The sequence below is a fragment of the Canis lupus genome, chromosome 5, assembly GCF_003254725.2.
Source record: "Canis lupus dingo isolate Sandy chromosome 5, ASM325472v2, whole genome shotgun sequence".
Classification (NCBI taxonomy): Eukaryota; Metazoa; Chordata; class Mammalia; order Carnivora; family Canidae; genus Canis; species Canis lupus.
The window spans coordinates 31,095,703-31,119,608 of NC_064247.1; the positions used below are offsets into that span (position 1 = coordinate 31,095,703).

Genomic DNA, 23,906 nt, shown 5'->3' on the forward strand with positions numbered 1-23,906 from the left:
GCGCCCAGCAGGCGCCTGGCTTGTGCCTCGGAAAGGCAGGCAGATCCCACCAGGAGTGGGTGGAACCAGGGAGCAGAAGGTGGCCTTGGGGTGATTGAGGGGTCGTTGGCTGAGGCCCCAGGACAGTCGGCCCTGCACCATCCTCCTCTCTGTAATGAGGGCAGAGCCACCCAAACCCTGATGAGGACCAGCCTCATGAAAGAGGCCATGAAGTCAACGGAGAGAGGAGCTCACACCCAAGGAAACAGAGTCAGTGGAGCACTAAGTGTGTTTAGTATCTGCGAGTAGATGTGAAGAGGCACCACCCATGAAGCCAGTGCAGACTGCGGTCAGCATCAACCAGGAGTTCGAAGAATTTAAAAGAAAACCCACATATGGAAACGGACAGGTTAAAGGGAGCTGTATGCAGTGAAGAGCAAATGATAACTTTTGAGGATCAAAGTGCAGAATGGCCCCAGCACCCGGCGTGGTGGGATGGAGACAGCATGTGTGGGAAAGGGCCGCCACAAGGGACGGATGGAGCTGAGCCCTGGAGTCCCAGTGCCAGGGAGTGAGGAATTGGAGCTGTGGGCTTGGAGGTACTGTGTCACGTGGCAGCGGAAACCAGCCAGGGGACGCTGGTGTGGTGTGATCTCAAGCCCCCGCTGGATCTACAGTGCAGGTGGGACGGGGGAGGGTGGGGCGGGGGGGTGGAGGCAGCAGGAAGGAAGGCAGCCGCTGCTCCGCTGCCATCCAGGGGTGTGCCTGCCTGTGAGGTGGGTGTGAGTCACATCAGCTGGGTGTGGGGCTTGGTCTATGGGGACAAGATCACCGAGGGACCTGATGCCAAAGTGCAGGTGACCGGGCACCTGTCTCATGGTCAGGAGGGCTGGCACGTGATGCTGAGGGTCACCTGCCTGTCCTGCTGGTGGACACACCTGGGGGGCGGGCCCCCTGCGGTCTGGGATGCTGGGACGGAGGATGAATGCCCCGGGCACGTCACAGTCCCTCTCACTGCTCCTTCTGGGCAGGTCTTCAAGTACTGGCGGCGCGCTGATAAAATGGCCCTGGGCGCTGAGCTCAGGCGCCCACCAAGTGTATCCTGGCACAGAACTAGCAGGGAGATTAATGGGGTCGCTTGCAGATGAGCTGGGTGTGCACACTTGCCCATCTGTGGCGACGCCTCCAAGAGTTATAGGGATGCAGCAGGGCGGTCAGGTGGTTTCGTGGAAGGAGCCCGCACTCCCACCCTCGCTCTGCTGGCTCATCCTGCCAGGGCAACCTCATGGGAGACCCGCCTACCCCGAGTCCCATTTCCCTTGTCTGTGAAGTAGAAGTGCTAACTCTCTCCTCCCAGGAATGGAAACAATGTGCACCCCACCGAGGCACACCCGGGGCGAGGTCTCTGTAACTCCGTGACATCCCATCACCACGGGCCCGTCCCTGACGTCTGCACCTGAGCACACCTCAAGGGACCCAAGGCCCCTCGGGAAGGCTGCGTGTCCAACTTGCGATTGCACAAACAGCAGCAGATGGGGCTGCTTTTATCTTTGAGGTGGAGACTCCTTGTACATGGGCAGTGATACTGTTCCTCCGGGGGGTCTGCTCACTTCCCCCCGGCAGGGGCCCAGGATCCTGCAGTGTGCACACAGTAGGGGCTCCCCGGTGGGCCGCATCTGCCTTCGGCCACAAACAGGAGTACGGGGGTGGGGGTGGGGGATCCTGGTGATTTCCTGGGACCCTGGGGCCCTGTGTCGTAGGCTGACACAGAGGAGGGTTTGAAGACGGGCCACACAGAGCACACTCTGTCCTCTGATCTGAAGAGGGAAGGACGGGGCCAGAGGAGGGGCTGCTGCTCACTGACATCAGCCCACCTGCCTCCAACGGCAGCCACGCTGCCCTCTCACGTTCCCACGCCCCTCGCAGTTGCCTGAAGCTGCGTGGCCACCTCCCACTCCCGAGGGACTGTGGCACAGACGCATCCCCACCCAGCCAAAACCACTAATTAAAGGATTCCCCCCAGCCCCACAGCACATCCCCCACAGAAGCAGGTATGGAAACCACGACAGGGCCATGCTTCCATGGTCACTCATACTGTCCAGGGGACAACAAGGATTGGTTAAAGGTTAAACGATCCAGTTGCTGGTCGGCACTGGGCACATGACAGGAGTTACTTTATGAGGACATATGGGCGACCTACTGAGTGGTGACCGACCGCGGCTGGTCCTGGCCGGCCGAGCCCAGCATCCTGCAGAGCAGCACACACCCGGCCCCGTTCCAGGAGAAGGCACCGTCCCCAGGCCCCCAGCTGGAGCCGGGCTGAGGCTCAGCCCTCACCTGTGTCAGCCACAGAGACGGTCGGAACGTGGCGCCAACAGAAGCCCGACTCAGCACAATGTGAATAATAAAGGGGATTTATTGGCTTGTGTAACAAAACCGTCCAGAGGGAGGGCGATCGCAGGCAAAGCTGGAGCGCGCATCGGTGCCACAAGGGGCGCGGCTCACTGTGCCTCCCGACGGCCCCTGCGGGAGAACCAGCTTCGCGCTGGGGGTGGCCCCTCTCCAGGCGCAGGGCTGCCTGCCTCCTGTCCCAGCAGCGGCGCACATGCACACACGCAGTCTCTACCCACAACTCCTGATGTCCTGGGGTATCCTGGGGTGCCCTCTGGCCGCCTGAGCTCACGTGACCGTCCCTGAAGCGGCCAGTAGCCAGGGAAATGGAGAGAGGCACTCTGACTTTGTCCAGGCTGGGGGTCCCCCCACCTAAACCGGGGCTGCTGGGGAAAGAAATGGGGAGAACGGGGGGGGGGAACCGACTCCGTGTACCACACCCCTCATTGTGTGCCTGGGAGCTGAGACCACACGGAATGCGGCCTTGCCCAGTGGGCGGGCTGAGTTCCCCTCACTCGGACCTTGTCCGGGCCGGCCAGTTCTGTGCAAAGTAGTGATCAGTGTGGATCCTGACCCACCCGCCCCAGACCCCGGCCCTGGAGGCCTCACGCGGTGACACCCCGATGAGCTTCCAGCCACAAGTGAGCAAACCTGCATCCTCAGAATTCTTGCAGCCACGAAGGCCACCCCCGGCACTCTCGCGTCCCCCACCCAGGCCCCCTTGGGGAACCAAGCAGCTCCGGCTCCCGTTAAGGGGGAAATGCATTCTGGTGTGCAAACATCATCACATATTCACACACTCGCGGTCTAATTTTAGCTGTAAGAGGCTTCATTACGAGACGCTCACATAATTAAGCAGCTTTCTTCCCGGGGTCTGGGAGCCTGTCTATTCTTCTGTCTCATTTGCACATCACTGGGATTATCAGAAATGTGTTTTAGTTTCCTAAAATTACATATTTTGGTTTTTCCAAATTGATCCACAACGGGAGGTGAAATGCATGGAAATCACATGTCTTAACACGTCTGTGTAACTTCCAGGTCCCGGGCACGTCCCTGCCCATCCAACACCCAGGAGCACCAGCCCCATATCAGGTGCCTGACCGTGTGGACCAACTCGACATGACCCGGGTGCAGACTGATCCCCACTCATGCAGTTACTCATCTGCATGTCTGGCTAAGGTGCCCAGGAAGCACGAGGCGCCTGAGCAGGTGGCTCTCCACCTGGAGGGAGAGGAGGTCTCTGGGCCCCTGGCAGCAGGAAATGGACCATCTACGGGGGAGTGGGCTGCTGCTATCCTGACCTCGGGGTGGGCAGGAGAGTGGGTGGCCCTCCAGCCACACCGCTGCACTTCCCGGCCTCCCTGGCATCTAGGTCTTCTCCCCAAACCATCCAGTTGGCCAGGAAGAGGACCAAAGCCAGGGGGCCATTCCCAGGAGGTGGCCAGCTTCTGGCCCTCATCCCCTGGAGACTAGGTTTGCCCAGGGCTGCAGGACCCCGTTGGTGCTGGCTGCCTTCCACGGCAGGTCTAACTCCTGGCAGGTCCCCCCTTCCTGCGACTGCAGAGAAAGAGTGCCATCGGGGCCCTTCCCAGGCTGGACTGCGGAGTCACAGCCGCACCCATAAACGTCTACGAAGACCTGGCATGTCCACCTGTGTGCCATGCACAGCCATGAGAGGGCCCAGAACTGGCTCGGCACCAGTGTGGGTTTAGCAGAGCCGGGGCGGGCATGGAGGCCTCCCTCTGGGAAGGGCAGCCTGCTGGGCTCTCCACCCCGCCCACCCTCGCTGCAGTGGCTCTTGGCTTCCCGTGGCTGGCAGGGTGCAGGGTCAGGGTGTCCCAGTGCTGGTTCTCCCAAATCTCGTGCCTCATTTTCTCCCCTGGGTGCAGCCTGGCTCAGGCCACAGGAGGCCAGACCAAGGGCCCAGCCAGAGTCACTGTCACGCCCCTCGCAGGGGTCCACACCCACCACCTCTGGCCCGGGCCCTGGTCTCCGCAGCCTCACTCTGAACCCACGGTGCCCATGAAGGAGGCTGTCTGTGCTCCAGGCTGAGTGCCAGGTGGTGTGTGCACAGTCCCCTTCTGCGTTTCCAGCTCTGTCCCCACCCTCCTGCTCCCGTCCTCACTGCATGGACTCAGACACACGGCCACACCCCACCCACCTGTCCTTCATGCCTCTGTTCCCTGAGCCTCCTCACCCTTCCCTCTGCTGTGCTGCGTGATTCCTGCAGAGCCCCCAGCCCAGGTGCCAACCCCGCCCACACAGCACACAAGCTCCTCTGCCAGCAGGTCACTGCGGTTTCTGGTGAGCCCTGCCCGGTCCCTGAGGCTGTGAGCTGGGGGCCTCTCCTCTGCCCCCTGCTCCGGCTGGCACACCACAGGCAGCAGCATCCCTGAGGGGCCTTCCTCCAGGAGGGGCACAGAGACCGGGGTGTGACCAGGAGGCCCAGGGACGGCGTGGGGTGAACACCGAGGGCTTGGCCGCAGGGCAGACTCCCCCCAGGGGTGTGTCCAGGGGGACACGGCCCATGGGACCCCACAGGGAGCAGGACAGCCCCCAGGTCTCTCCATGTGTACCCTGAGCACCCCCTGAGAGGGGTTTGCAACCCCTTGCAACCCCTGAGGCCTGGGGCTCCCCTGAAGCCAGCCCCTCCTGTCCTCGCACCCTTAGACCACTTCTGGGAGTCAGGCAGGGGGCCCTGCAGGGACTGCAGATGTGGACAGGGTGGGGGTGCAGAGCTTGGCACAGGTCCTGAGGTCAGTGTTGGGGGATCCTGCTCGGTGTCCAGTGCTGCCGGCCTGTCTGCAGAGGAGGGAGAGGCGGGGCTGCTGACCGTGGTGCCTGGTGGTCACACCACATGCATTTGTCGGGTGTCGGACGTGCTGTCAGAGTTGTGGGGCCCAGCAGCACCTGCCCACGGTGCCGACGCCCACCTGGCCCTGCATTCAGGGCAAGGAGCCCGGCTAGCAAGTCCGCAGCGGGAAACAGGAGCCTGGGAGCCCGGGAACCCACGCCTGCATGTCCGAGCGTGTCCAGCCCCCTGCGTGGCCCTGTGAGCACACCGTGGCATGTGCACACACCGAGGGTCCTGCAGCGTCCAGGCGGGCACGGACAGAGCTGCCGAGCCGTCATCTGGGCACGTACTCGCCGGGAAGCCCGGCCCCGCCGTGCTCACGCAGCGCCTTGTCCACCGTCCGGATGTAGCCGTCGATCAGCGCCCTCATCTCAGGGGTGAAGGGCTCGGGGTCGTGGGGGCGCCGGCCGCGCCGCCGGAAGCTGCCCTCCTTGTTGTTCTCCACGCAGAGCAGCCGCTCCTCGCTCACAGACACGTTGAGGAAGGCCACCATCTCCCGCAGCGTGGGCAGCAGGCTGTGGCGCAGCTCCTCGTAGTGCACCACCAGCAGCCGCTTGCCGTACCGCAGCCAGTCCAGCACGTGCGACGACCACCACGCCGCGTAGCTGTTGACGAAGTCCGGCCACTCTGAGCGGGAGAGACGGTGCCTGTCAGGCCAGCCTCCCGGGCACCCGACGGACAAGGCCCTGTGACAACCCACAGGGAGCGCGAGCAGCACCCCGGGCTGGCCTGGGTCACGTGGCCACGGCCGCGGGCGCACCGTGCCAGGACAGATGTGGACCGAGACCAGCCGAACTGCTTCCCTCTGCCGTGGACCGGGAGTCCCTGAACGCTGGGCCCACGCTGGGGCCGGGGGAGCCACAGCGGCGTTAGGATGACTGGGAAACCAGATGACCCTCGCTGCCTTCACCTTTCCCCCACCAGCTATGCCCGTCCAGCGCGGGTGACGGGGATGAGCAGGGCTGCGGCAAGGATGCACTCCGGCCCAATCGCCTGCCCTGGGTCCTCCTGGGAAGCTCAGTGAACGAGGCCCCCACCGTGTCTGGTGGCGGTATCGTCAGTGTACCCCATGACCCTGCCGAGTGGCAGGAAGCGCCATGAAGGACCAGAGGGACAGCTGCCGACGTTCACAGACACTCTATGCCGGGGGTCCTAGTGCAGCTCGATCGGCAGGCTCTCTGTGTTGGTGGGAAGGTGCAAACGTGAAGACCGGCCCCGACACAGCTGGTGTAACCGAGCCGCCAGCACACCTCATGTGCCCCAGGAGCCTTCTCGATGACCCTGAGCTCAGGGTCTCCCTGGTTTCTCAGATGAGCAAACCGAGGCTTGTGAGAGCCAAGGAGGGACTGGAGCTCAGTGTCCTGTATCCAGGAGGTCAGCAAGGGGCAGGGGCAGCAGGAGGCACCGGGAGGCAAGGGCTGGAGTCTGTGGTGACGGCCTGCCTACCCTATGGCTCCAAGTCCCCACTGACCACCTGGTATCCTGTCACTTGCCATGCAGACCCATGTTTTGACCGCACTGTGGTGCCTGGGGTGGCAGGCAGAGGCCGGGACTGCCAGTCCGACCCCAGCAGGATAGGGGACATGTGTCTGCACCAGATAAAGCTGCATGGAACGCCCCCCACCTGCCCCTGCCACCTACCTTTGCTCTTCCAGTTGCGATCGGCCGCATAGCCCAGGTGCCCGGCACACTTGCGGTTGAACTCGGCCACCAGGGACCTGTACGGGTTCCGGATCAGCAGGATGGCTGAATCGAACATCTCAATCTCCCTCCTGCCGCTCTCATGGGTCTTCACGCAGATGGTGCGCCGGCTGCGCCAGTGGTCTTTCTCACCCTTGAACCCTGCACAGGGAGGGGAGGCCCCTGAGGAAGGCGCCAGGGCCCTGCCATGGCAGCAGGCCGAGCTGAACGCACCTCCAGGAGACCCCGAGGTCAGGGCACAGAAGCCCGATGCCCCCTAGATGCGGAGATGCGTGGTCCATGGGGGCGTTTGCATGGCGATGCCACACAAGCACAGCAAATCACCTGTGAGTTAGTCGTGGCTGCAGGTGTGGCCCTGAGAGGGCACGTGCCCTGCCTCAGATCCCACAGCAGTGCAGTGGCACAACCAGGGCACGTGTGTCCCTGGGAGGCCTGTCTCCTTCCCACCTCTGGCAGTGGGGCCGGCGTGCAGTCACCAGGGGCCAGGCCATAAGCCACGGCTGCCCTGCCCTCTGCCCTTATGCCGTGGCCCCATACCGGGCCCACCCTCCATCACAGAGCCACACGTGCACCCACAGGATGCTGCTGTGCTCAGTTAGACATGACATTGGGGGTGGAGGGGGCTGCGTGTGGGGCCACCGCACACAGGGGCTCTTGGGAACCCGCGAGCTGGGAGCATGTTAGCTGTGCAGGTTCCCTGACCCTCCGGGGGACCCTCTGCTGGCAGCTGTCGCTCACCTTTGTTGTACAGGGTCCCGTCAAAGTAGTAGCTTCCGGTGTAGAAGCCTGTGGCATGCTCGATGAGGTGCCGCGCCCACGTGTTCCCGGCACCTGGGAAGCTCGACAAAGCCACAAACACCTTGGACTTGGTGGGCAGGAACCTCCGGTCAGTGCAGCGGGTGTCTGCAAGTGCACAGGCTGGCCACCGAATGCCCAGGGGACTGGCTGCCCCCAGACCCTGCTTCACACTGGGGAAGTTGAGGCAGGCCCAGGGAAGACGGGGTTTCCGCCCAGGGCAGCTCCGCTGCTGCTTGGTCTCTGTGGCCTCGGCAAGCCCTGAGCCACAGCACAGAAAGCTCCAGAACAGGGCAATGGCCGGGCCCTGCCTCTCCATTCCCCTGCCCGTCCTCAAACCACCTTCTCCCCGACTCAGGAAAAGGTCAGGTGCCTCCAGGGACGGTGGTGGCCTCCCCTGCCCTCCCCTTCCCTGCCCTCCCCAGGACTGCACACAGCCACATTGGCATCCCCAAACCCCTGGAGGGCAAACCGTGGTGGACACGGGGTGGGGGCCCCACACAGTGCGTCTCCCGTCCCCAACTCACCCTGCACGGGCGTCTGGTAGACCTCGCAGTACTCAGCCAGCCTCTGTAGCTCAGGCTCCTGGCCACACAGCGAGCTGTCCACGGCATCCCGAAGGCTGAACTGAGGCGTGGGGTACGCGCAGTAGCACTCCCAGCCCCGGAGGACGGCCAGAGGGAACTCCTGGGGGGCGAGGGGTGAGAGCAGCTGGGGCGCGGGGGGCCAGGCCTCCTGGACCCAGGGCTGGGGGGACACGCAGGATCCACAGGGATGACGAGCCGGGGGGGACACGGCCTCTACCCCCAGCAGCTTCCAGAGGCTGTGGACCCCTCAGCAGTCCCCGCGTGGATGGAGCCGGGCATGGCCATCCCAGAGGAGTCCTCCTGCCAGCAGGAGTGTGGGCAGGAGCAGGTAGGGGTGTGTGTGGGGGGTCAGGATGGGATGGAGAAGCCTGGGCGGGGGCAGGACTGGGCAGCATGGGCCACGTTGGAGTCGGGGGAGCCCAACCCTCCTGCAGAGGTGGGGGTGCAGGGCCAGGTCATAGTGGGGCTGGGTGGTGAGGCGGATGTTCTGGGGGACGGGCACCAGGGAGGGACACCAGCCTCACTCGCCCCTGCCCGTCCTGCCTCCTGCAGACAGGAAGGCTGGCCACACCAGCAGAGGGGGAGGCGGGAGGCCAGAAAGCCCCTCACGGCTGAAGCCGTGCCACACAGGCCTCGTCGTCTCTCGCTCACAACAAAAGTCTCATAAATAAGTAAAAAGACAATCAATCATGTTTTTCTGAGCAAGGCCTGGCAGAGCCGGGATCTCCATGGGGACACCATGGGCTGAGTCCCCCCACGGACAGCAGGAGGGCAACACGGGGCCTGCCCCTGTGACCCCAGTGCCCTGCAGCCCCCACGAGAGCCCCTCCCTGCCTCCCTGCTCCTCCAGCACGCCTGCGGGTGGCTTTGCCCCTGCCAGGAGTTCCCAGGGTTCCCACCCCAGGGACGGGAGAGACCCTGAACTGTTCTGACACTGCACACTCCACCACAAACCCCTGCATGCCCCCACCACGCACCCCTATGCACTCACCTTCACCCTCACCATGCAACCCTGCTCACCCCCACCACGCACCCTGCTCATCCCCACCATGCACCCCTGTGCACTCCTCACCCCCACCATGCACCCCTGTGCACCCCCCATACCCCTGCACATCCCTGCACACCCCCACCACGCATGCCCATCCCTGCTCCAGCACCGAGCTCCTTCTCACATTGGAGAAGCCCTGGAACAGCTGTGGGACCTCCTGGAACCCTAGCCTCTCCATCTGTGACACAGACAAGACCTGCGGGTGGCCTGCCTAGAAGAGGCAGAGGACCTCGCTTCCCTCCAGTCTCCTCACAGCTCTCCCGCTCCCCCGGGGCCGCAGCCCTGCTCTCCATGCCTTTGCTAGGCGAGGCTCAGGACGTGGATTTTCGGAGGATGGAGGACGGGGGAGGCAGTGGCTCCGGGTGTCTATGGTCTTCATGAGCGCAGGGACCAGGGAGGAAGCAGCAGGTGTGTAACTTGTCAGACCCTGACACAAAGCCCTACAGCTCAACAGCTGCCCCATCCAAGCCTCGGTTTCCCCACCTGCAAGCTGGGGGCAGGAACTCCCTGCTGTTGGGAGGACAAGGGATGATAGCCCAATGCATCCTAGGCACCCCGCTTTTATCTCAAGACCTCCACTGTCCCCCCACATGTGTAGGGTACCCCAGGGTCTGACCCCTGAACTCTGCCCATGGGCTCCCCTCCAAGGCCCCTGCGCCTGGGATGGAGAGAGGCTGGAAGTCTCACCGCAGGACACCTGTCAGGCATGCCTGTGGCCCCAGTGGCCCCAGCCCACACTGGCCACATGCCTGGGCACCACAGTGGGGCTGGTGTTGGGGGGGTGGCATGTCACAGAGGCTGGAAGCCAGTTAGCAGCACCAGCAGGGCTCCGAGCTGGCACTCTGCACACACGGAATCTGTCCCGAACCCACATTTTCCCCCTCCCGCTCCCCGTGATGCTGCTGTCTTCAGAGGCAGGGCCTTTAAAGAGGTGATTCGGTGAAAATGGGCCACGGGGTGGGAGGTGTGATCCCATCTGACTAGTGTCATTATAAGGACATTAGGACATGGACAGATGGCCGTGTGAACACAGGGACACGATGGCCACCTGTGAGCCCAAGAGGCAGGCCTGAGAAGAAACCAGCCCTGCCGACACCCCACCTCAGGCTTCTGGCTTCTAGAACCCCAGGAAGGGCGAGCCCCCATCCATGGCACTTTGTTGGGGCAGCTGTGGAGAGCTCCTACACTGGGGTCCTTATGGTCCCTGGTTGTGCACCACAGGACCTTTGCACCTGCAGCTCCCTCTGCGCTCAGGCCCCTGCCTCACGTTTTCAAGCTCCCTTCCCTGACAGGCCTTCACTGGCCACCCTGTTTCACATCGACACACCCTCCCCACCCTCACCAGCCCCCTATGCCCTGGGCGAGCCCTCTGGTTATTTCCCTGAGAGGCAGGACTTACTGACCCAGAGGAAAGCTCAGTCCCACGGGAACGTTCGCACAGCTCTGATGCCCGTGCACACGCGCGCCGCCGTTCCCTCCTGCCCCCGCTCCCTCCTGTAACAGCTGCGGCTCTGACTCTTGTGCCCGGTCGGTCTAGTCCCAAGAACAGGATCCCGAAGCACGTACTTTCCCTTCACTCAAGTCTGGGTGCCAGTCCTCGTGCGCTGATGCCTCCTTTGGGACAGTTCCTTATTACTGCAGCGTCGCAGTCCGTGTACAGACGCGCCATCGGGCGCTCCACTGGCTCCCATGCATCGGGTGGTCCCTGGGCCCTGTGTGCCACGTCCACGGGCGTGCTGGCAGGATCGAGTGACGCGGGCACACCGTGCTGTGTTGTGTGCTCCAGCAGGTCTGCACCCAGTGAACGCCCCGTGAGTGTCTGACGAATACACCGGCGGGCAGACAAGTGTCCCCTGAGGTGCCTCCAGCGTGCGTGGGCACCAGACTCCTGGAGGGACGCACAGACAGCAGCAAACCCAGGCAGGGCCTCACCTGCCAGCATCCTGGGCTCTGCTCAGAGAACAAAATGCCACCGCAGGACCCCTCCCTGGCCTTAGGGCCACCCCATGACCCCGCACCCTCGGGCCGGCTTGGGCTGCCCCCACCAGTGACCCCGGCCCCTCGGCCTCCACGAGTGGATGAGACAGTCGAGTTCCCAGGCGTGTGCAGAGCAAGGGGAGCCGCAGACACTAACGTGATTTTATTTACAACGTGCCTGCTTCAGCGACATCCCTGGGTTCTGAAAACACAGAACAATTTTCAGCCCCTTGGGGATTTCTAGGACGTGATTTCCATAAAGATTAAATATTGATGAAGCTCCTCTCTGCCAGCTCCCGCGCAAGAAGACGATCAGAGGAGGGGAGGCGGGAGGAGGAATCTGGGACGCGGACGTGGGACTGTTAACATCCCAGGCATGAAGAGGGGACCGGCTCAACCTGTCAGGGTTGGGGTGGGGGACACGTCCTCCTGCTGCCTGGAACTGCATCCAGAGCCTGGGCCCCGCGTCGGGTCACGGCACAGCAGGGGCCGGGTCCTAGGTGCCGGGGGCCCACGTGCAGAGCGTGGTCGTGGTTAGGCTCGGGAGTGACGTCCCAGCAGGCCAGCAGCCCTGAGCATCTCCCCTGCTGTCAGTCTCCAGGATTCCAGGGACTCCCAGAAACGTCCAGAATCAGGACTCGAGGCCTCAGGAGGGCAGGTGGAGGCGAGGAGGCCAGGACTTCAGACCGTGAGGCCAAGCTGGACAGAGCTGCCCAGGGCTCTGCCACACTCCACACTCAACTCTGTGGACACAGATGAGTGCAAGGTGGGAGGTTTTGGTGAAGTCTTTGAACCAGCACGGAGCTCACCCGGACGGATCTCCCACCTGCTTTTGCTCCAAGGCAGGCCTGGACGTTGAGGCCCAAAGGGAAGGAGGTACTCGGGGGTGGCTGCGGGGATGGGAGTGGAGGGCGGACTTCTGCTGGCAGGCGAGCGTCAGGGTGAACCAGAGCCCGTCCGCGGAACATGACACCTCATCCTTGTCTCCTGCTGATCTGAGGCTCTTGCCGTCTGGCTGCAAAGTGGGGACCATGGGGTTGCAGAGGCAGGTCCAGAGGCGGGACCAGCCCACGCTCGACGCCAGGAACCCACAGCTTCGAATCGCATCCATGACAGTCAGTGACAATGCCATGGCTCAAGGCCACGCACTGGCCAGGACTGCAAAGCAAGGACATGGCTGCACAGGGACACGCATCCGGGTCACTGACCCAAGTCAGAGCGAGGCCGGGTGACTCACTCCTGGAAACACACCTCAAGTCTCAGGGGTGACTTAGGGGATGGGGACACACAACTCCTTCACAACAGCGATTCCACGTGTGATGACGCAGCAAACGGCTGTGCACCTGCTCACGGGTCCACCTTTAGGAAGGGTCGCGGCAACAGGTGGCCCAACAGGAGGAGGCGTGCATTGCAGCCACAGGGGGCACGTATCACAGAGGGGGGAAATGGAAGGAGACATTCCTTCTTTTTTTGAGCAGCCTCCACGACGAGCATGGAGCCCAATGCAGGGCTTGAACCCACGACCCCGAGGTCATGACCTGAGCTGAGTTTAAGAGTCAAACGCTCGACCGACGAGGCCACCCAAGGGCCCCCAAACATCAATTTTTGAGAAGCGAATTCCACAAAGGTAGAAGACCAGAGGCTGTGAAATATTATTGGTGGTTTTCTCCGATGTGGTAAAGTTACCATTGAGTTTTCATGTAATTTTGCATTTCAAAATTTTCGAAATTTTCTAAAATAGATATGCCTTTGTCACCACCAACCCCCCGAAAAATAATACATTTTGTTTAAAGATACACATGGTACAACGTCGACAGATCTACTGCAGAAACAGTGTAAGAAACCCAAAGCTGTGCGGGATCGTCCCCCGATGAAGGACTGTCCAGCATTTTCGCAAAGGGAAAACTTGCGAATGTCCAGGCAGTTAATTCACAAAACCCAGACCCTTACTGACCTGACCCTTGGCAGAGCCGCAGAGGCAGTGCCCCCACCTGCCCCCAGGGAACAGACTGCGCCTGCGGGGATCCAGGTGGGTCGGGCAGCAGGGGTCAGCCGCACGCAGGGTTGCTGGAGGAGCAGCAGGTGTCAGCAGTTGGATCGCCGATGGTGCCTGAGTCCCTGGGCCCCACCGCGGGGCCTGCACATAAATACCAGCCCCAAAACCACCATCCCAGATCCAGGAACGGAGACAAGGCAGGTCTCTCCCGAGACTGCAGAAAGTCAGAGCAGATGGCTTCTCTGGGTTCAGACGATGTTGGGGGGGCTGATGGTGCCCCAGGCATCCTGTCTGGCCATATCCTGGAGTTCCTGAACCATCGTAACCACTGAACAACAGTAGAGGCTTTCATCCAGGGCCAGAAGCAGGACTCCCAAGGCACTGGGAAGCGGGGTGCCGCAAGGTGGCCACGGCATAGGCTGGTCCCTGTGAAGCCCCACCTGAGCCCAGCCTTGGCCTCGCACTGGGGGTGCTGCGCCCCTGTCCATGGGGACACAATCTACCAGGAAGCGCCCTTGCTGCAGGCTGACGTGGGTGCCCCTAGACCCCACGGAATCCAACCTGGCGGCCGCCTAGAGGCCAGGCACATTACATGGATGCCACAGGGCACAAGGTTGAGGGGTACAGCAGGCTGGGAACAGAGGTCACCACACTGGGTAGAAGGTAGCTTCACCTGGCTGCGTGACCCTCTGTGTCCTCCCTGCCTACCTGGACCCCGGGTCCAGAGCCAGGTCATAGGCCACCCTCCGTGGTATGTCAAGTGCCCCCTGGGTCTCCAGAGTACATCTCCAGAGCATCCTACCATAGCCAGCCCTCCCTGCGGCTGTCACAACCCCCGCTTACTTGAAGACATGCACCTGGACCCGGCCACGGCCCCCGCGCCCACTGTACACACGCAGCTCCCGCTCTGTGCACTCTGCTCGCCCTCATCTGCCTGCCGGCTCCTATCATGTCCTCCAGCTCCGTCCCTTCCAGGAGCGGCACCCCTCAACAGGTCACCATCCCCCGCGGGGGCCGCTGACCCTCCGGGCCTGCCCCAGCCCTTCCGGGTGCTGAGCTGTGCGCCCCCCACCCCAGGGTTTGCCCACAACCCTCCATCCACTATACATGTCCTGCTAAGACCTGCCCTCAGCTTCAAAGCTGGAAGTCCTGTGGATGGCAACAGGACTCCAGACCCCCTCTTCCAGCCACATCCACGGTACAGGGGAGGGGGAGGCAGGCCTGTGTGTGCAGTGGGGGCCCCGCAGCCGTTTTTGAGAACCCAGGATGCGCCTCCAACCTCGGTCTGACCCAGACAGTCCCCAGCAGCACCAGCCGGGCCAGGCAGGTACCTGGTCCATGAGACCCGTTGGACGGCAGACCCTCAGGTGCCGAAGCCCGAGATGGCTCAGGACAGTGTGAGCCCGCCCCCGTCAGGGTGAAACTGGTCCCCAGTCTGCACACTCTGTGTCTGTAGCCATCGTGCAGGTCCCAGGTTACCCAGGTCAGAGCACTCGGCCCAGGACTGCTCTGCAGCCGCTCCCCCTGGACGTCACAAAGCCACCTCCTTGGCCTCTCATGCACCAGCGGCAAGGGCATCAAAGCCACGCATTCTGTGCCCAGCGCAGCACGACCGAGGTTACCACTGGGACAAGGATGCACAGACTCTGACCCAGCATCCCCCTGGGGTCTTGTTCTACGGATCCAGCAACACAGAACAACCCACCCACCAAGAGGTCACTGCAACCCTGCTTGCAAACGCCACACGCTGAAGACAACCGAAACACTCCACAGCAGAGCACTGGTCACACGAAGAACAGGATGTCCGCACAGCAGAGCAGAAGAGCAGGAAAGTGCTCTCCCTGCCAATATGGATGGAGCCGTCCCTGGGCCCTGCCATGGGCTGTGGGTCGGGGACATGGAGCCGTCCGTCCCTCCCCTGATGCCCCAGGGGATGGCAGCACGTGGGGGGGTGGAGTGTCCCCCCAGAGCCCTGAGAGGTCACCGCAGGTCCCCAAGCACATAAGACACCTGCAGGTCTGGTCCCTGTGGGTGCTCTTGAGAAGCTGTGAGCAGCCAGATGGTGTGAGCCCCAAGAACGCCCCAGAAATCCCGAGCTGCTGCAGACGCAGAGACCCACCTCAAAGGCTGCAGCCTGGGTGGGAAGCGCAGAAAGACTGTGTGTTGGCCTCCAGGGGGGACATCTCAAGGGGTGCCAAGGAGGGCGCGCCTCTCGGGGTTCCCTACAGCACCAGGCACTGGCTGGGTCCACATCCCGGCTCGCCCATGTAGGGGCGCGTGACCTCGGACAGCATGCCCAGCCCCTCTGCCTCCGCTCCCTCACCCAAAAACGCAGCGCATCCTAGTGCCCGCTGGAGGGGCCGTCAGAAGGATCAGGCGGGGTTGCTGCCTGGTGAGGGACGCACAGCAGCTGGATGAACGATGTCACCATCAGCCTCTGGTCACAGTCCTCACAGCAGCCTACTGCCCCCCACAGGGGCCACCCGCAGGGCCGCTGGACCCGGCCCCAGACCTCAGCGCTCCGGGGGTCCTGTCTGGCCTTGACCACTGTGTCCCACCCAGAGCTGCGGTGCCAGGTGCCCCACCCACCTTCTGCAGAGCCACGTCCCACCCCTGAGCTCGGACGGAGCCCAAAGCACACCCGTGACCATGGCCCCTGAAGCCAGGCTCAGCACCCTGCCCCGTCCTCAGGTGAAGCAGGTGACCCTCCCGCTCCCTCTGAGCCGGCCAGCACTTCTCACTAACAAACCAGTCAGTCCAGCACCCGACGCCCTTGCCAAGAGCTGCCGTCAGGGAGCCATGCGGCCCTGCTGTCAGCTAGCACAGGCCGCAAGGCCCTCCCGGGGTCTCCTCACCGCCCCCTCCTGCCCCGACACCTGCGCACCTGCCCCACGCAGCCCACCCCGCGCGCACCTGTCACAGGTGGCCTTACTTTCTGGGAACAGAATCCCGAGCACGCCTCCACTGTTGCGTTGGCCTGCACGAGGGAGTCGGGGAAGGCGTGGGTGCCATTCTCCGGCAGCCTGAAGCATCCGCGGTATGTGACGGTCCTCCCTGTAGGGACAAAATGGGTTGCTGATGAGGATCCTTGTTGGTGCCTGTCACGGGGGGGAAGGTGGCTTCGGGGTCTGACCCGGGTGCCCACGCAGTCAGCAGGTGGGTTCTAAACCAGAGAGCAGACTGCGGCCAGGGGTTGGCAGGCCAGACTCCTGAGACCCCAGGCGCCCAAACCTTGTCACTGTGGTTGCCATCAGGGGTGGACCTCAGGTCTTCGTCTCCCACCCACTTCGGGGACAGCATCCAGCCAGCCCTCTGTCCCTCCCTCCTTCCTTCCACAGATCTGGACTCTGTGCCCCTTATGGGCCAGGTTCTGCACCCTGTGACCCAAGAGGCTGATATTCTGCAAAATTCCATGTCTTTGCAGTGCAGGCGTGAGGAGGAACTAGACCCGGATGCGTGAAATCCCACCACAATCGGCTCACTGTGCTGCCGTGTCAGACCCTCTTGTCTCTGATCCAACTCCCGCCAGGAGCTCCTGGAGCCCATGCTTCAAGGAAGCCTCCTGCCAGGCTGTCCTCCAGGCCAGGTGGAAGGGTCCAGCCCCTAGCCCACATCCCCTGGACATCCACCCTGATGCCTGCCCTGATGCCCGCCCCACCCCCACCTCAACGCCCCCAACAACGCCCGCCCCAATGCCACCCCCGACACCCACCCTGACGCCCACCTGGATGCCCCTCCAATGCCTACCCAGAGGCTCACCCTGACGCCATCCCCACACCCACCAGACGATCACTTGGATGCCCACTGGATGCTCGCCGCCCCCCCACCATGTAGGCCTGCAGGTCACCGCTCCCTGCAAGGTCTGCTTGCCCCTCCCCTCCTGCTCAGGTCAGTTCCACCTTCCTCTCTCCCTACACAGCAGCTGCTGTTTGCTTTTGTTTTTTGGGTTTTTTTTTTAAAGATTTTATTTATTTATTTTAAGATTTTATTTATTTATTCATGAGAGACACAGAGAGAGAGAGGCAGAGACACAGGCAGAGGGAGGAGCAGGCTCCATGCAGGGAGCCTGATGCAGGACTCGATCCCGGGACACCAGGATCACACCCTGGGTCAAAGACAGGTGCTAAACCACTGAGCCACCTGGGGATCCCCTGTTTGCTTTTGAACAGAAAGTTCCAGGGCTTTGTTCTCCCACAGAACTGAAGCTCTCTGTTGGCAGCTCTGACTCCAACTCTGTGCCTACGGCCCTGCACCTCCTCCCGTGTGGGCCTCCCTGCCACCCTCAGGCCCCTCTTTGTTCCTGGGGCCTGGGCTTTCTGAGGATTGCTCCTGTCTGCCTGGAACATCTGGGCGCTCCACAGCCAGGGCATGTCAGGCCGCCAGGCCCGCCTCACTGCTGCACGGCCAGGTGGGCCTCCACGCTTTACGAAGAACCAGAGCCCAGAGTGGGCAGGCAGGATGCCCAGGGCCACATAGCATGTCCGACATGTGGCAGGGCCAGGCCTCCAGAGAAGCGTGACCAACCCACAGGCCAGGGGCCCAGGCCTGGCTGAGCCTGACCCCCCACCCCTACGTGAGCCCCCCAGCAGGGCTGCACCCTGCGTGTGCCTCAGGCCGCAGGGCAGAGGGCAGGGCAGGCCGGCACACTCACGCTTCCTGGAGCCGGGCTGCAGCTCCTCCACGCGGTACACAGACAGCCGGCCGACGCCCCCACATGCAGAGCCCTTTTCTCCTTTGCACTCGTGGTTGCACGCCTCGGGCCCCATGCTGGTCACCGGGAGCCGGTTCCCGCAGTAGCACTCTGCCCCGGCCTCCAAGCCCGCGTACACGTAGGACCTGCAGGGAGAGCAGCCCCGCTGGGTTCCTGTCGCGGCCCAGGTCCCGCAGCACCGACCGTGGGCTGGGGTCAGGTGGGGTGAGGGGCTGGTTGTCAGCCAGACTGGAGGGCCACCAGCGAGGTGGGGAGCAGACCTTCCCCTGTGGGGCAGCGGCCAGCCCCGCGGGGCCCTCGCCAGCCTGCACCCTGCCCTGAGGTGCCACTGGGTGTCCTGAATGGGCTCTGGGCCAGGGGACGGGGCCCTGCTTTGTGGCATGGGTCAGCGCCTTGGTGGCAATGCTGCTGTAGCCCAACACTGGAGCATCCATGGTCGGTCCTCCCTGAGCCAGCACGACTGTAAGCGACTACCACCTGCCTCTTGGGACCGCGACCCCCAGAGTCCCCACTCCACCAGGTGTGGCAACAGCACAGGTGAAGAAAGACTGCAGGTGGATTTGCTTCAACGTGGATGGAACTGGAGGGTATTATGCTGAGTGAAGTAAGTCAGTCGGAGAAGGACAAACATTATATGTTCTCATTCATTTGGGGAATATAAATAATAGTGAAAGGGAATATAAGGGAAGGGAGAAGAAATGTGTGGGAAATATCAGAAAGGGAGACAGAACGTAAAGACTGCTAACTGGGAAACGAACTAGGGGTGGTAGAAGGGGAGGAGGGCGGGGGGTGGGAGTGAATGGGTGACGGGCACTGGGGGTTATTCTGTATGTTAGTAAATTGAACACCAATAAAAAATAAATTAAAAAAAAAAAAAAAAAGACTGCAGGTGGGACCAACCACGTGCCCCTCGGGACGTCAGCCCTGCCAAGAGGCCTGCTCTTTCCCGCCCCCAGCTCCACAGGCCAACACGGAAAACCCAGGTGAAACCCTCACCCCCACACAATCCCAGTGCCTGTGTGGCCACTTGCTGGCCTCCTGGCCCTGACCAGCACCTACTACCTGTAGGCTGTTCCCCAAACTGCCAGAGTCACTTTCAATTCTGTCTATTTTGCGAGGCTGAGCCAGGACCCATCCTGTCTGTTTTGGCCTCAGTTTCTCCATCTATAAAACGGGCTTGATGGGAGCTAACTGATCGGCCGGTGATGGGGACTCAAGACCACACACGAGGAGGAATGTGATGTGGCAGAAACAAGCCAAGTGCACGCCCCCCTCGATGCTGGCACACACGTGTCCCATGTGCAAGTGCACATGCCTGTACCCAACCCCCCACCTGTGACCTGGGAGCCGTTCCCTCACAGAGGCGGGTGTCGGCTGAGTCCGGCGAGCTGCTGGTTCTGGCACAAGGACTGGGGCCTGGGCGATGTCTGGACACACAAGTAACCCGAGGCTCAGGGTGAGGAACCTCCCACTAAGCCCCCTGCCCCGCACAGCGGGCCCTGTCCCCGCAGGCAGCGCTGCAGCATCAGTAAGCCCAGGCTGATGGTCCAGCTCCCGGCCACCTGGCGGGTTTGGGGACTGTCCTCCCTCCCGGCGGCTGGACGGCCTGGAGCTCTTACTCACCGCTCGGCGCATGCATCCTGGCAGTGGGAGACGGTCATCTTTCTCAGGTCAAAGAACACGGCCCCCTTCAGGGTCCTGTCCCGGCCACTGTCACTGAAGCAGCCAACGTACATTCCTGCGGGCGGAAAGCACAGCAGAGACTCAGGCCGGGGGAGACAGGGACCTCAGAGGACCCAGGGCATAGGTCCCACATCCCCCAGCATCAGCCTGACACTACTGTCCACTGCCAGCCCACCTCCCGGGCGTGGAAGGTGCCCGGCCTCCACCAAGGTCTTGCGGCAGGTCACGTCGCCTCCCTACAACCCTGAGGGAAGAAGCCAGGCATGGAAAGTCTGACCTTCCCTGAAATAAAGAACATCCCACAAATGGAAAAAGTGAGTTCAAGAAAAAATCTGTGGTCCTGGGCGGGGAGGACAGAAGCCCTGTTGCTGGAGAAGTCCACATGTGTCTGCCAGGCTGTGAGACAGCAGTCCCTGGAGGGAATCGGTAGTGCGGCAGTCGGGCACCTCTGGCCCCTCCCTGGAAGGTGACCTGGGGGGTGTGACCCTGCCAGGTGGTGCCGGTGTCACCCCACAGTTACGGGGCAGAGGGAGCTGTCTCCCGACACAGCGGAGTCTCCCAGAGATGCCCAGAGACTGCAAGCACAGAGCCAGCGCATGGGGCGCGTGAAGGCACTGCCACGCTGTGCGGGAGCTCGCTGGGTCCCATGCCACGCATGCCAGTGCTGTGCAGAGACGAGGATGGGGCGCCCATGGGCAGATGCTGCCTATCACCCCCAGGACGTCTGGAAGGGCACTCATGTAGCACACGCTGCCTCTGGGGAGTGACGCCCAAGGCGGCCCGCGGCTCCTGGACAGCTTTGTGGCAGGAGGATGCTCTGCCCACAGCCTCTGGGATCCCAGTCTGGAGCAGGAGCAGGCCTCCTGCCAAGGGGTTTGGAGACGCAGGTCCCAGCCTTCCTTCCCGGGGCTGAATCCAGGGTGATCGCCCTGTCTGTGAGTGTCACACCTAACTCCACTTCTGACCTCTGCTACGCAAGGCAATGCTCTGTGCCTCCCTCCGGTTCCCTAGCGGCCCAATGGATAAAGGCCTGCCACCTGCCCCACCCCACCCGAGCCACTTCCCTTGCCCTCAGCATGGACCTATGCCTTCCCCCTGCCCATAACCGCCCTCTGTTTCCTGCCTGTCCCTGACGGGCGCCACTGTGTCCACCAGGGTCCCCACCGGGCCCGGCACACCGTTGGCACAAGCGCCCACTGTCCAAGGTGGGTCAGGGCCCCAGGGTTAGGTGAGTCCTGCAAGGACGGGGAGGGGCCCAGAGGGTCTGCCCGACACCTGCCCGCAGCTCCCAGGCCCCGACTAATAGATGCAGAGCAGCGGGAGGTGAGTGGGTGGCCAGGGGCAGGACCCCACAAGGCCAGGGTCACCGAGGGGGACGCCGTGGAGGGTGCGGCCGAGGTCACCTTCTCAGTGTCTTCCCGCAGGTTGTGCACCCTCACCTTCACCCTGGGATGCCCCTCACCCAGAGCGTCCACAGGCCCCGGCTCTCACTCGGGATGTGGGCCCTCGGGGTTATGGCCGCATGGGGACCCCTGAGACCAGCACCACCCTTCCCCCACTGCAGGGAAGTGCCGTCCCCAGTCACCTACTTGGGGAGAGAAAACCCTCATTGAAGACATTTCTAGAGAGTTGCTCAGCAAAGAGATCCTATTACAGCTTTCAGTTAAACCCCAAACCCAAGCCCACAGCACATTGAACGTTTGTCGCCCTTGATGGGAGATCACCCAAGACCAAGTCGGGGGTCAGGGCTCCAGGCCCCGGGTCCTGGCTGGCAGAGGTGGGACGTGTCTGGGGGCAGGGGGGCACGAGTCTGTGCATGAGTCTGCTCCCAACTGTGAGGGGCAGGCGCAGGAGGGTGGAGAGGGTGAGGTCACGTGCAGGCGGGGTCTGCGCAAGGTGGCACCCAGTGGGACTGGGTTCACTCTAAATGACAAACGGGGCGCCGTCCCCTCCTGACTGGACTCCTTTCTCCCTGAGATAGGGGCACCACCTCCTTCACTCCAGGGATGGACTCAGTGGGTGTAGCTGGGTGTGCTCCCCATGCTCTGGTGCCACCCGGCAGGGACCCAGCCCACTCCGGGGACGGGAAACCGTCGCAGGATACTCGGCCCATGACCCACACGTGTGAGATGGGAGGAAACACTCCAAGGCCGGGCTCTCCACTCGCCGTACCCCGGGCCGCGCACCAGGCCTGAGACCCACGCGCCTGCTCCGTTTGGAAGAGGAGGTGAGCCCTCCCTCCTGGAAAAATACCGAATGGTTCCTCCAGCTCTGACAGAGGTGAGGGTGTGCGGCGGGGAGAGGACATCCGGGGGACACGCTGGGACACATTCTGAGGCGGATTTATTGCTTTCAGCTAAAACGGAGGCAGCGCATTATTGTCTGTGACTCCGCAACTGTTCATTTGCACATCAACACGGACACGCCGCGAGGCCGTTAACGATGGCTTTGGAGATATTGGAACGTCTTTGGGAATCACTATCAATAAAAAACAAACTGGCGGTGGGAAGTTACTATTTCTCCCCTAGTAAACTTCCTGACATTTTACTCCATTATGGACGTTGTCCAAGGTATAATGAAATGCCGGGTGATGGATGGGCCTCCCGCAGCCTCCGCGCTCCGCAGGATCCCCGGCCAGGAGCGTGGCCGCCTGCCCAGCCGCAAAGAGCCGCCCTCTTTGTCTGTAGCCCCAGCAGCTGGCCCGGGGGCGCACCATGCTCGTGACAAGCTCGGTGGGGGGGGGGGGCAGGATCACAGGCCAGCGGCCCCCTGCTCTGCAGGATGCCCCCGCTACCCCCAGGGCGCACACGCTTCCTCCTGTCCTGGGTGGGGGTGGGGGGCCGCCCACATGCTCCTGCTGAGCCGGCCACTCACCCTCCTTGCGCTGGTCCCGGGTGCTCCTGGTGGTCACTGTGCTGACCATCCCACACCCGCAGTGCACCGCCACCCTCCGGGCCTGAGCATGGCTTGGTGTACCCCATCCACCCCTTCACTAGGGGGAGATCCCTGGGGCTCTACAGGGTCACCCCTGCCCTGCCCTCTGAGGGCCAGGTCATAAAGACCTACCCCCAGGTCTCAAGTGCACAGAGCCTAGTAGACTCACACGTGGAACCCCAAGAAGTGCAGACCAGTCTGCCCAGGGTCACAGAGCCAGTGACCCCAGCACCAAGAGACAAGCTCAGGTCCATTGTCAACACCTGTGCTTCTTCACAGCGGCTCCCCAAGGACTCCATGCTGACTAGCAGTCGTTCATACTCTAGTCTGAGTGAGGCAGGGTAGTACAGGCTGCATGGAGACCCAGACTCCCAGGTGCTAGGGCAGGCTTACACTCGGCAGGCAGGCCTGCACACAGTGGGCTGCATGCACCATCGGTGTCCGCCCCCCAGCCTGGGGGAAGCCCCGCTGACAAACCCCACAGCACAGGGCTCTGACCTAGGTCACTTCCTGAGAAACACCCTTCTGTGATATCAGGAGCCCGCCATCCTCTGGGCCTCCCTCACCATCACGAGGGCCACAGGGCTCCTCCCTGTCCCTGGACCTTCCCACCATCCTGAGGATAAAGCCAGACTGCCAGGCTTGGCTCTCCTCCTGACCCACTGCCTCCAGGCTGCACTCCCAGATACGCACTCTGCCCTCCATATCCCTCCTCTGCCACCTTCCCCTCCCCGACTCCCTCTCCACTCCCTGCCAGCACCTGGGGTCACACCCCAGATAGGCCAGGGCTTCAGGGGAGGGTGATGGCGGGACCTGCCTGAACCTCTGCACCCCAGAGTTTTCCCCCGTAGGATCGGGATCCAACCATTACGGTAATTCCTGCATGTGGTACATTTATACACGCACCATAAATGCCAAACGATGGAACTGGTTACAGACAAGATACAGCTGCCAGGTCCCAGTGCCCACAGATGCCCCAGGCCCTCCCACCCTGGGCTCTCAGCCTGCACGAGCCACCATCACCTGCTGACACTGCTGTGCAGACGCGGCTCGTGCCCCGAGTTCTGGGGGAGGCTGCAGCCCTGGGGCTCTAGTCTCTGTCCCTGCTGCCTCGGGGCCCCGGGGACGCTGGGGGACATGTCCACCTGACCGTCAAGCCTGCCACAAAGCCGGGACACGTGCTCCGGGATGTGGGGCCTGTCCCGCAGGTGACAGCAGGACTCCTGAGGATGTAGATGGGAGCAGTGGGC

General features: G+C 62.6%; 1 protein-coding gene across 3 annotated transcripts in view; it reads right to left on the reverse strand.

Annotated features, from left to right (window-relative positions):
* Window positions 1-2,377: 2,377 nt before the first annotated feature.
* WSCD1 (WSC domain containing 1) overlaps window positions 2,378-23,906 on the reverse strand; it is a 30,817-nt gene continuing 9,288 nt past the window's right edge. For all 3 annotated transcript variants that reach the window (XM_049110081.1, XM_025462011.3, XM_049110080.1), the window contains exons 3-9: window positions 19,663-19,777; window positions 17,980-18,164; window positions 16,261-16,382; window positions 8,248-8,407; window positions 7,664-7,828; window positions 6,866-7,066; window positions 2,378-5,851 (exon numbers count right to left, since the gene is read on the reverse strand). In XM_049110081.1, the coding sequence (XP_048966038.1) occupies window positions 5,499-5,851; window positions 6,866-7,066; window positions 7,664-7,828; window positions 8,248-8,407; window positions 16,261-16,382; window positions 17,980-18,164; window positions 19,663-19,777 (1,301 nt within the window). In that variant the 3' untranslated portion in view covers window positions 2,378-5,498. The remainder of the gene's footprint in view (window positions 5,852-6,865; window positions 7,067-7,663; window positions 7,829-8,247; window positions 8,408-16,260; window positions 16,383-17,979; window positions 18,165-19,662; window positions 19,778-23,906) is intronic.